We start from the raw sequence: 12,033 nt of genomic DNA on the forward strand, positions 1-12,033 counted from the left end.
ACTTTGAAATAGATTTTTGGTGTGTTTTCGCTTACCTCGAGGGCAGATGTAGGTGTCTTTGTTTCCGCAGTAGTTACAAGAGGAAAAACGATATAAATACTGTTCATTTTCTCACACAAACCGCTCGTTTCGTGTCTTAGTTTAATCTTAGTCTCGTAAATCATGTTTAATTTGGACTTCTCTGTGCATGCTCTTTGAGGTGGTGACCATAGACCTCCATTAAAAGACTGACAGACAAGAACGGTTTGACCTAAAAATATCAAAATTGAAACTACTGCGGAAACAAAGACACCTACATCTTGGATGCCCTTGAGGTAAGATAAAACGTACCAAAAATTAATTTCAAAGTGAACTATCCCTTTAAATCGTTTTGCTTATTAGTATGGATGGATTAGATAATCGACGGTCAGCAGCAAAGACATTAATTAAAAAAGTGAGAAACTGTGTTCAGATATTTAATTAGTACAGGTTGTATGATATTGAATGTTCTGAGTTTGTATTTCACTGTTTTAATTAATTACAACACAACGCCTCGATGTCTCTCAACATGCGGACAGGAGAGCTGTCAATCAATAAATAGGAAATCAAAGTAAATTAGGTTACTTAATTGAAAAAGTAACAGATATCGTGTTAAAAGTAATCCACTACTTTACTAGTTACTTGGGAAAAGTAACGTTAATCTGATGATTACATAACACATTAAATGCGTAACCCCCAACAATAACAATGTGTTTGTCCATCTAGTTTTATATGTGACTCTGGATCACAAAACCAGTCACAAGTCGCACAGGTATATTTGTGGCAATAGCCAACAATATATTGTTAAGGCCCGTTCACACTAAGCAAGATAACTGTAATAACGATAAAGATTAATATGCGTCCACACCAACGACCGATAACGGTCTTTTTATTATATGCACGGTGGTTTCGAGTAGCGAAAATGGATGACTGCTGCTTTACGTTACAAACAAATGTCAAAAGAAAAAAAAAAACAGGCGCTTTTGGGTACACGATATCCTTAAAGAAGACGAGAGGAGATGGGAACGTAAACAGTGAATATAATCTAACAAGTCTAGTGAAATATCTAACAGTGAATTTGTCTGACGAAGTCAATAATGGGATAAAAACATCGCCTAGTCAACATAGAAAGCCTTTTCCCCTGCAACTTCAACAATGTTGTCAACTAACGCTGGATAGCCTACCTGAGGTAATTTTGTAACACTATGCTAATAAAACTGCATAATATCTCATTGTGAATACTTCTCACCGTTTATTTCCAGGATTGCTTTCCATATATCCATCTTTTTTAGCGTATTCTTGAAAAAGGCGGTTTGACTTGTCAAACAGTGGAGGATTTTTTTGTTTTTTGTACCTCGACGTCGACGATTAACTTCTCTGCAATGTCATCTGCCATTTTAAACGCGCGAGACCGTTAAATTAGGCTAGAATGGATTCTGATTGGTTGTCAGTGTTTTATCGTTGGACAGCTGGAAAAAAATCGTTCTGAAAGTGATCGCAACGATATCGTTCCTCATATCCTTATCATTATAGCTGTGGTGTGAACTCTGTTATTCTTTAATATGGATAGCGATTTTTAGAATTATAAATAGTTGTCTTGCTTGGTGTGTGAACGGGTCAAAATCATAGATTTTTCTTTTATGCAGAAAATCATTCTCTCCTGTTCGAACTTGTACATCAAAAATGAACAAATCTTTTTTCGATTCATTTGGTTCATTCAACGAACGAAATTAACAAACTGACTCATTTTGATGAACGAGTTCGAACAGGAGAGTCACGAACACGCAAAACAGAGCAAGGCGAGCATTTGTGCTTATAAAACTTAAACTTTTTTATTTATTTTTTAAATGACCGCTCGTTTTGCTAGATAAGACCCTTATTCATCATCTGGTGTCGTTTAAAGCCCTTTGAAGCTGCACAGAAACTCTCATTTGGACCTTGAATCGTTTGGACCCCATTGAAGTCCATTATATGGAGAAAAATCCTGGAATGTTTATCAAAAACCTTAATTTCTTTTCGACTGAAGAAAGAAAGACATGGACATCTTGGATGACATGGGGGCGAGTAAATTATCAGCAAAAGTTTTTTTTTTTTAAAAAGTGAAGAAGGCCATGTTCCATACATACCCGTAAATATAACAAAACATATATTTTGTAGGTAAATGCAGCACAATCACGAACATGGACAACTTTAAAGGCGATTTTCAAATGGTTGTATCTCAGCCACATGTTATCCTAACAAACCACACATCAATAAGAAGCGTATTTATTCAGCTTTCAGGTGATGTATATCTCATTTAAAAAAAATGTACCCATGTGACTGATTTTGTGGTGACATATGCCTCATCTCATCTTCGTAAAGCTTTGTAAGACTTTCTACAGAATACTAAACTTATTTGATAGATTTAGAAATTGTATTTTAACCCCAGAACGTGGAAACATAAGAACACACTTAACGAACGTTGTGGTTTTTTATTTTGACAGATGGACAATGTCTTGGTGGTCATATCACGAACATCCAAAGCGTGCCAGTTTTTACGCACTGGGCCACTCCATCGCTAACAAAAGCACAAGTCTTATTCCTTTCAAACCACATTTGTTAATGACATTTTTTTTCTCTTAAATGATTGTTGTTGCAAATGCGGGGCCACGCTATGTACAATGTTTACATTTATATTGTTCTGTACAAAAATGGAACTCAAACATTCATTTGGGGGAAACTTACAAAGAACGAACGCAATATCATCACCCCAAATTAGGTAGAACAAATCCGTAATTCTGCTTCACACATGCGTTACGACATTTAGAAACCCATTGCACATTGTAACTTACATCTTCTACCATCATATTACCTTTTATGCAATAGAATTGAGTTTTTTTGAATCAATATCAAGCATTGCATGAAGTGAAAGGACTATTCAGCAACTTCTCACCACTTTGTATCTGTAATATTTTACATTTTCATTGGTCCTCCGCATACAACTAAGCCACCTGATATGCCCAAACTTGACCCTGACCTCAAGACAGCACCATCAAGGCATACAATCACCCAAAGCCAGGGATGAAACGAGTCCAGACATTATTGCAATAATATAGTCCACATAAAAAGGTGCATTTAGGAGCTATAAAGTGAAAAACAGCATAACAAAACAGAACGGAAAAAAAAAAATCCATCCTTGTGCTGTCTTTACAATCCCTGGACAAAGTAGTCAGTAAAAAGTTGCTGAATTGTCGCGTTAAATGGGACTTTGCACAACACAGCACAGCTATCACACGGTTACAGGCACAATAACCAGGAACATGATGCAGACAGTGTACAGCGGCTTTAGTCACACTAATAAACGCTCACGTAAATGAGACATAAATGAGATTCATTTAGCTTTACTCACTGATCCAGATTCAATATCAATGGTAATTTACCAACACTGTGCTGCGGTTTTACTGCGAACCGCAAATGGGTGGTTACAAAAGCCATTGACGCTGTCTTATGTCTGGAATGTAATCAAATATTAGACTTGAAGCAGCGGCGCAACTGAAGAAGGTTAAAGAAAACTGAATCATTTTGCCATCTTGAGCATTACGAGTCTCTCGATTTGGCTAATAAACTCCACAAACCCTCATTTCTTGGTACTACGGAAATCATATTTACACAGTAATGCAATATATAAGATGAGTAGAAAGGAATGAAATGATTTGAGTTATATTTGAACTTCCATAGCCCAGATTTTGTACCTACATGCATGTTTGGATACTAGTTTCAGGTACAGAGATGGGAAATTACTGATCCACCACTGCTTTCTGTGAGCAAATCCTCTTCTGTGTGAGTTGAGGACATACAGATGTAGTGGACACTACTTTGATATTAAAGGGATAGTTCATTTTGAAATTAATTTTTGGTATGTTTTATCTGACCTCAAGGGCATCCAAGAATGATGTAGGTGTCTTTGTTTCCGCATTTTTGATATTTTTTAGGTCAAACCGTTCGTGTCTGTCAGTCATATAATGGAGGTCTATGGTCACCACCTCAAAGAGCAGCACAGAGAAGTCCAAATTAAACATGATTTAATGACTCGTAAATGTAAGTACACATTGATGGCCTAAGACACGAAACGAGCGGTTCGTGTGAGAAAACGAACAGTATTTATATCATTGTAACCACAAGTGATCTGAGGGTGCGGGCGGTAAAAACTATATAAATACTGTTCGTTTTCTCACACAAACTGCTCGTTTCGTGTCTTAGGCCATCAATGTGTACTTACATTTACAAGTCATTAAATCATGTTTAATCTGGACTTCTCTGTGCTGCTCTTTGAGGTGGTGACCATAGACCTCCATTATATGACTGACAGACAAGAACGGTTTGACTTAAAAATATCAAAACGCGGAAACAAAGACACCTACATGTTGAGGTAAGCTAAAACATACCAAAAATTAATTTCAAAGTGAACTATCCCTTTAACTGTAAGCTCCGGAGAAATGCTGTATGGTTTGATGTTGTTTTTTACTACCATTTTTTACCTTGACATAACAATTCGATTTTTAGTGAGGCAAAATGCGATTAAACTACATCTAAGGAGACGTAATGCTTACATCTCTAAAACTACCACTAAAAACGATCATATAAATAAAATGATCACTTGGTTGTACCTACAGGTGCCCTTAAACGCCACGAGACTAAGGCTATTGGATGTCAAGTGCGGATTTTGCTAAACCAAGACATTTATGCTGGAAACTTTTTCCTAAAGTGATATCAGATAGCACCAAATAATCAAAAAAAAAAAAGTTCATCTTCCGGCCGTGTGCACTTTATCAGGGGAATCGTACTCTGAATAAAAGGCTCGAATAAAGCACTGACTATTTGGTTTTCTACATTTGCACCATTTTCTACAAAGAGAGAAGTAGCTGTGTTGAATCTAATTAGAGGCCTGAGATAACCAAACCCCTGAGCTGAGATCAGTGTCAAAGCCAAGTAAAACATCTCTACAGTATCATTACAGTGAATCAAAGTGCGTGACTGGGACGTCTCTCTGAAAACAAATGAACTTTACAATCGGTTACTGAGATATATAGGGAACACAAGCTTCAGTTTTGAGGATGCTGCCCCCTACCGGGGTTATGTGCCTCATGCAGAATCATAATTTCGAATTAAATTCATGTTTAACAATGCATTTCCTTTTCCACAAGTATCAAATGAAATTGATCTAATCACCCACTGAATAAATAAACCACTAATGAAGTTTTTGTTTTAAAATTCTTTGATTTGCAACTTTGATTCATAATTCAAATTCCAATTAAACATCCCGTGTGTTGTGGCCAATTCGATTCAGATTTAGTTAAGCTCAAGGGAACATGATAGCACACTTCAAATCTGTTATAAGGCATTCACTGTGTTAAAAAAGAGGAAGAAAAGGTTTAAAGGAATAATTCACCCAAACATTATTATTTACTAACACTCATGTTGTTCAAAACCAGCTTCTGTTTTGAACATGAAAGATATTTTGAAGAATGTGCTGTTGGTCCCCATTGACTTCCATAGCAGAAAGTCAATGGGGACCAAAAACTGATCTTCAAAATATGTTTTCAGCACATGAAAGAAATGCTAATTTTTAGGTGAACCATCCCTTTAACGAAGTCTGCATAAGTGTTTCTGAGACACTAAAGGATCGGGGTTAAACTATAGCTATTTAAATGTGAAAGAAATGAAAAGTACAAAAAGCAGCATAGGCTAAAGTGGCCTTTAAAGTGTTAAATCGGAGAGCAGACGTTTAATATTTCCCAGTATCTCCCATGTTGGCTGTAATTCATGAGAGCTTGACTGCAAGACGAAGTAATAATCAAAAATATTATTGATCTGAACTGAGCTGGAAGGTGACGACGTTTTTTGCAGAACTGCTTTACAGATTAAATGAACTAATTTAATAATTGATGATCTTTCCAATGGACTGACTGAACAGCCGAAATGAATGCACCATTTTCCTATAAAGCTGCTTTGAAACAATCTGTATTATATAAAGCGCTATATAAGTGGTTTTAGCACCTGTAACGTTGAGTTAATACGGGCAGCAGTGGAACAGTAAAGGTTCCCGCAAAGAGAAATTACATCTGTATGTACATTTATATCTGTAAACAGAAATATGCAGACAATAGTGCTATAAATTGATGGTTATTTTCATTTTTGCAAGCCCTTACATAAAAGTACTGTGGTAAAAGCATTAAAAAAATGTGGTTTGGTCACTAGCATGATAATTTACTCAGTACCATACTATATGGATAGTTCACCATCAATATGTAAACATTTTTTATTTTATATTTTTTTAACCCTAAAACCGTATTCTGGACAAATGTGGGCAAAATAGTGTTGATTTATTTTTTAAAAATACTTCCCTTGATCCCTTGAGCTACTTTTCCTAAGTTTGCCTCCTGAACACACATTTTTTTTGACTCAATTCTACAATGTTAAGTGGGTGAAAAAAAAACTCCTTAATCTTGTATTTGGGTCAAAAATGGGCACCCATAGAAATGAAATGAATGGGAAAAACTGTGTTCTAAAATAAGACAGCAAAGTCACTTCATCTTTAGGTTTTAGCGCTAAGAACTTATTGGGATGATATTTTAATGTAGTTAACATAAAATAAGTATAATTTACATAGAAAATATGGTACTTTTTAAAGTAAATAAATTCAAAATTACCCCCAAAAATAAAAAAAACACCATAAATGGATAGACAAAACTTTGTCAAAGACAGTGATATAACATTTATAATAAATAAAAATTAGGATCCCACCTGAGTCCTCTGTGCCCACATTTGTCCACAATTACAGGATTAGGGGCTATAAAGTGAATACGGTTTGAGGGCTACATGTTATAAGGAAAAGCATAGATTAAGGTGCTGCAACTGCTCACCATTTCACTTTAATCACACATTTTGCCTTGACTGGTTCATTTTAAAAGGTCCTGAGGTGTCACAAATCCATTTTTAGAAGTACAGATATTCCATGTACTCTTTCGTTTCATAAGAGCTCATTAAATCCACATGCATAAAAACTTTAAAAGAGCAATAGCATGTCGTACTGCAGAATCACCATCACTGAACCATGGTACAGCCACAGTACTTTTTTGCAAGGGACATTTGATTGAAATGCATAAAGGTGGGATGAAATGGGGTGAAATGCACTAATAGCATTTCTAGTAACAGTACAGTGTCATCTGCAGGTCTGCGGGAGTCTGGACCTCAACATGGGCGGCAGGAGAGATGGAGGGGATGATGGGACCGTCAATCGGATGTTCAGAGAGGAGGGAGTTTTGGATCTGTTTCTTTTTCCGGCGACTCGATGTAATTGGCGGCCTCTTGTAGTTTTAACAGCATAGCCATCTGGAATAAGAGAACAAGAAGATATCGAGATATTTCGGTAACACTTTATTTTACAACTGCGCAAGTAAACTGAAATTACGCTGTACGTTTCTGTAGTTATAGTGTACTTCCGTGTAGGTATAAGGAAACAATATGTTAAGTTTTGGGTAATAAAGGGGTAAAAAGCAGATATACAAGCAAATTATTTATAATGTAATTATTTTAAAACAAATAGGTACCAGCAAATCTTTAATCTTTCTATATTTAATCGCGATTAATCGCATTAATGTCATGGTTAACTCGCGATTAATCGTACATTTTATCTATTCTAAATGTCTTTTGATTTCTTTTTGTTACATTATTTTTTCTCATTTTAATGAAATGATGAAAATTAACCGAAATGGATTAAGACGCATGCCGCGTCCTGTTGCAAAAGCATGTGAAAAAACTACAAAGTTTGCTAGGACAAAAAGACCGTTAATCGCGCGATAAAAAAATTTAACACCGTTAAAATGGGTTTTAATAACGCATTAAACTGACAGCCCTAATATATATATATATATATATATATATATATATATATATGAAGAGTTCAGATGCAAAAGCCTCTAAATGCCATTTGAAATTTTCTTCTTTAATGATGATTTTTATCAAACTTGTACAGTATATTTAAGTTCAGTAATTTCACTTAAATAACAATTAATAGGTAATTATCATCGCCATTTAAGTGAAATTACTGAACTTAAATATAAAAGTTTGACAAAAATCATCATTAAAGAAGAAAATTTCAAATGGCATTTAGAGGCTTTTGCATCTGAACTCTTCATATATATATATATATATATACGCAGATGTCAATATTACCATGTAACATTGCCAGAAATGTGATGAAAACTTTTATATACAACAGACGTACAATTTTTGCCTGGAATATATTAACAAAATAGGCACCTAGCATAAATAATTTGCTTGTATATCTGCTTGTTACCCCTTTATTACCCAAAACTGACCCTTATTCATCGTCTGGTGTCGTTTAAAGCCCTTTGAAGCTGCACTGAAACTCTCATTTGGACCTTGAACCGTTTGGACCCCATTGAAGTCCATTATATGGAGAAAAATCCTGGAATGTTTTCATCAAAAACCTTAATTTCTTTTCGACTGAAGGAAGAAAGACACGGACATCTTGGATGACATGGGGGTGAGTAAATTATCAGCACTGACCAGTGGATCGGAGTCCACAGAGCTGGGTGGCGTCTCCTTGTGTGTCCGCTCGTCTCCTGGCTGGCTGGGGCTGCCCGGGCCGGTGCTCGGGGGGGGCAGATGGAAGAGTTTGGCCTGGTCTTGCTGAGCAGACGGCCAGGGTAAAGATCCTCGGACCCACTCCACCGGATCCTCCCACACCGACTTCTGCCCGTGAACCTGCCGACGCACACACTCACACTTATTCTTGATAAAAACATTTTTTAATTCGAGTTTAGGATAGTTTGACTCACCTTAATGCCATCTTTGGCTCCTTCCTGCAGGTATGGGATGATTGAGTGATTCCAAAGATCAATAAACCACGTGCGGAAATCCTCTACTGTAACTGGACAGGACAGGAAGAAGCAGGGACCTACGGCAACACAGATTGGACACAAATAGGTGGAAATACTCACTTTATTAGGCACATCAAGCTTGTTATCGAAACAAATGTCACTTTATTCTCATCCAATATGATGCCGATATAATAATTAAAATTACCGATGAGGAAATCGGAGGTGCTGTGTTTTTCCAGGAAGGTGTGCAGGTGGTACCAGAGTCTGGGCACCCAGTCCAGAACCCGCAGCAGATCTTCATTGTTTATGCTCCTGGGATCCTCGGCCTCCATCAGTTTTCTGTGCAAGTAACGCACCAGGAACCCGTTTGCCGGCTCGACGTTATTGGAAAACATCACCATCCTGTATAGAGGAGATATATGACAAGTTAAAGCATTTCGGGTCAGTAAGATGTTTTATTCTTTTATTCAATTTATCAAAGTGATAGTAAAGATGTTGTTTCCACAAAAATATGAAGTACAACTGTTCTTAACATTAATAATAATCAGAAATGTTTCTTGAGCAGCAAATCATCGAAGGATCATGTGACACTGAAGACTGCTGAAAATTCAGCTTTGAATCAATATATTAAAAATATATATATATATATATATATATATATATATGAAGAGTTCAGATGCAAAAGCCTCTAAATGCCATTTGAAATGTTCTTCTTTAATGATGATTTTTATCAAACTTGTATATTTAAGTTCAGTAATTTCACTTAAATGGCAATGATAATTACCTATTAATTGTTATTTAAGTGAAATTACTGAACTTAAATATACAAGTTTGATAAAAATTATCATTAAAGAAGAAAATTTCAAATGGCATTTAGAGGCTTTTGCATCTGAACTCTTCATATATTCACATAAAAAATGGCTATTTTAAGTTGAATTAAATTTTACAATATTAATGTTTATAATTTTAATAAAACAAATTCAGTAAGATTTTTTTCAAAAACATTTAAAAACCACTCAAACTGACTTTATGTATACCCCATTTGATGACATTAAACCCAATTATATTATAAATGTGTAAATCAATAAATTGAATCAATATATTAAAACATTAATTCACATAAAAAATGGCTATTTGAAGTTGAAATAATATTTCACAATATTACTATTTTTATTTTTAATAAAATACATTTTTATTAAGTGAGATTAATCAGATTTAAAATAAGATTTCTTTCAAAAACATTTAAAAAATGTTACAGTGTAGGTCAAATAAATTAAATCATACATGCGTCAATTTGAGCGGACCTCAAGTAAATATTCCACAAATAGACTTTATGTATACCCCATTTGATGACATTAAACCCAATTATATTATAAATATGTGTGTAAAAATCTGAAATCAGCTTTGAATCAATATATTAAAAAATTAATTCACATAAAAGTGGCTTTTTTAAGTTGAAATAATATTTCACAATATTACTGTTTTTATTTTTAATAAAATACATTTTATTAAGTAAGATTAATAAGATTTAAAATAAGATTTCTTTCAAAAATAAACTTTATGTATACCCCATTTGACAACATTAAACCCAATTATATTATAAATGTGTGTGTAAAAATCTGAAAGAGATGAATGAACAGTCTTGACAGGATGAATAGTGTCGTGTATAAGAATAAGAATGACCAAATGAATGAATAAATGAGCATTAAACATTTATTTGAAGTGAAATTAGAGAAAAAGGACTGAGGAGTGATACAAGAAATTGGCTAGAATTGTGATTTGTGATTAATTGTCAGTGTAATAAAACACAAGTTATATTGGTAACACATGGCAAGCACATGTTAGTGTCACCCAAAGTGACAATCAAAACAAAGCATGTGATCTTCAAGAGGACGTCACAGCTGTTCCTCACTGAAAAGTGCATGTTGGTACCAACCTGAAGCTGAGGTGTAGACCATGGTTAGGGCTCATCTTCACTGGCTGATTGGTTGTCCCTATTATATATGGACTGAAAGAGAGACACAACAGCTCTTAACACCTTTACAATGACACTCGTCATCTGAGAGGAGAGTTTACACTCACCATTTGTGATATTTACAGGTTAAAGCACCATTAACAAGTTCACTAAGGGACGCTGGATCATGCACATCATCCAAGAGGACAACCAATGGGATCTCTGCTGTGCTGCTCTCTCGATCGATCTGATTGGCCAGATTGGACAGATAGAGCTGAAGGTCCTTTTGGGATAAGGGACAAAACGCAAAAAGAGATTTATTTACATTGCAGATTGTTTCAGTTGATAAATTATGAAACATATTCAATTTCAGCTACAGAAGACAATATTATCCTCATTCAGATGAATTATTTTCTGTGTTATTTCAGTTCAATAACAGTGCAGAGTTAATCAATTAAGAAACAAATTCAAGCAGCTCTAGAGAATAGTGTCATTAGTTCAATGGTGTAATTATTCAGCTCAATTCAGTGTCAATGTTGCAAAATTCATCAATTATTAAATGAGTTTTAATTAAATAAAAGAGCACAATCCCATAAAAGCACCAACGGGAGAGGAACATTTTGTGATTGTACAGTAAATTGACAATCGCAAACCTCAGTAAATCATCCTATGTGATTACTTTAAATACTTTCCTCCCGTAAGTTAAATAATGAACCCTGTCCAAGGCTTCTCAGCACTAGTTTTCTACTGAGTGTCTTTAGTAAATAAAAGTAGTACATTTTAGTACAAATTTTTTTTTAATAAAAAAAAAAAACTTTTGCTGATAATTTACTCACCCCCACGTCATCCAAGATGTCCATGTCTTTCTTTCTTCAGTCGTAAAGAAATTAAGGTTTTTGATGAAAACATTCCAGGATTTTCTCCATATAATGGACTTCAATGGGGACCAAACGGTTCAAGGTCCAAATGAGAGTTTCAGTGCAGCTTCAAAGGGCTTTAAACGACACCAGACGATGAATAAGGGTCTGATCTAGGACCCTCGAGTCATGACTTGAAAAAAGATTTGTTCATTTTGATGAACAGGAGAGTCACGAACGCGCATCACAGAACAGAGCAAGGCGAGCATTTGTGCTTATAAAACTAAAACTTTTTTATTTATTTTTTTAAATGGCCGCT

At 35.1% G+C, this 12,033-nt stretch overlaps 1 protein-coding gene across 2 annotated transcripts in view; it reads right to left on the reverse strand.

Moving 5' to 3' along the window:
• Positions 1 to 2,474: 2,474 nt before the first annotated feature.
• The window catches only part of nav1b (neuron navigator 1b), a 75,243-nt gene continuing 65,684 nt past the window's right edge, over positions 2,475 to 12,033 (reverse strand). For both annotated transcript variants that reach the window (XM_039653810.2, XM_089134518.1), the window contains exons 25-30: positions 10,986 to 11,140; positions 10,840 to 10,911; positions 9,109 to 9,305; positions 8,862 to 8,980; positions 8,590 to 8,787; positions 2,475 to 7,389 (exon numbers count right to left, since the gene is read on the reverse strand). In XM_039653810.2, coding sequence (XP_039509744.2) covers positions 7,303 to 7,389; positions 8,590 to 8,787; positions 8,862 to 8,980; positions 9,109 to 9,305; positions 10,840 to 10,911; positions 10,986 to 11,140 — 828 coding nt within the window. In that variant the 3' untranslated portion in view covers positions 2,475 to 7,302. The remainder of the gene's footprint in view (positions 7,390 to 8,589; positions 8,788 to 8,861; positions 8,981 to 9,108; positions 9,306 to 10,839; positions 10,912 to 10,985; positions 11,141 to 12,033) is intronic.

Source organism: Pimephales promelas, chromosome 8, assembly GCF_988280905.1.
Source record: "Pimephales promelas chromosome 8, fPimPro1.hap1.1, whole genome shotgun sequence".
Classification (NCBI taxonomy): Eukaryota; Metazoa; Chordata; class Actinopteri; order Cypriniformes; family Leuciscidae; genus Pimephales; species Pimephales promelas.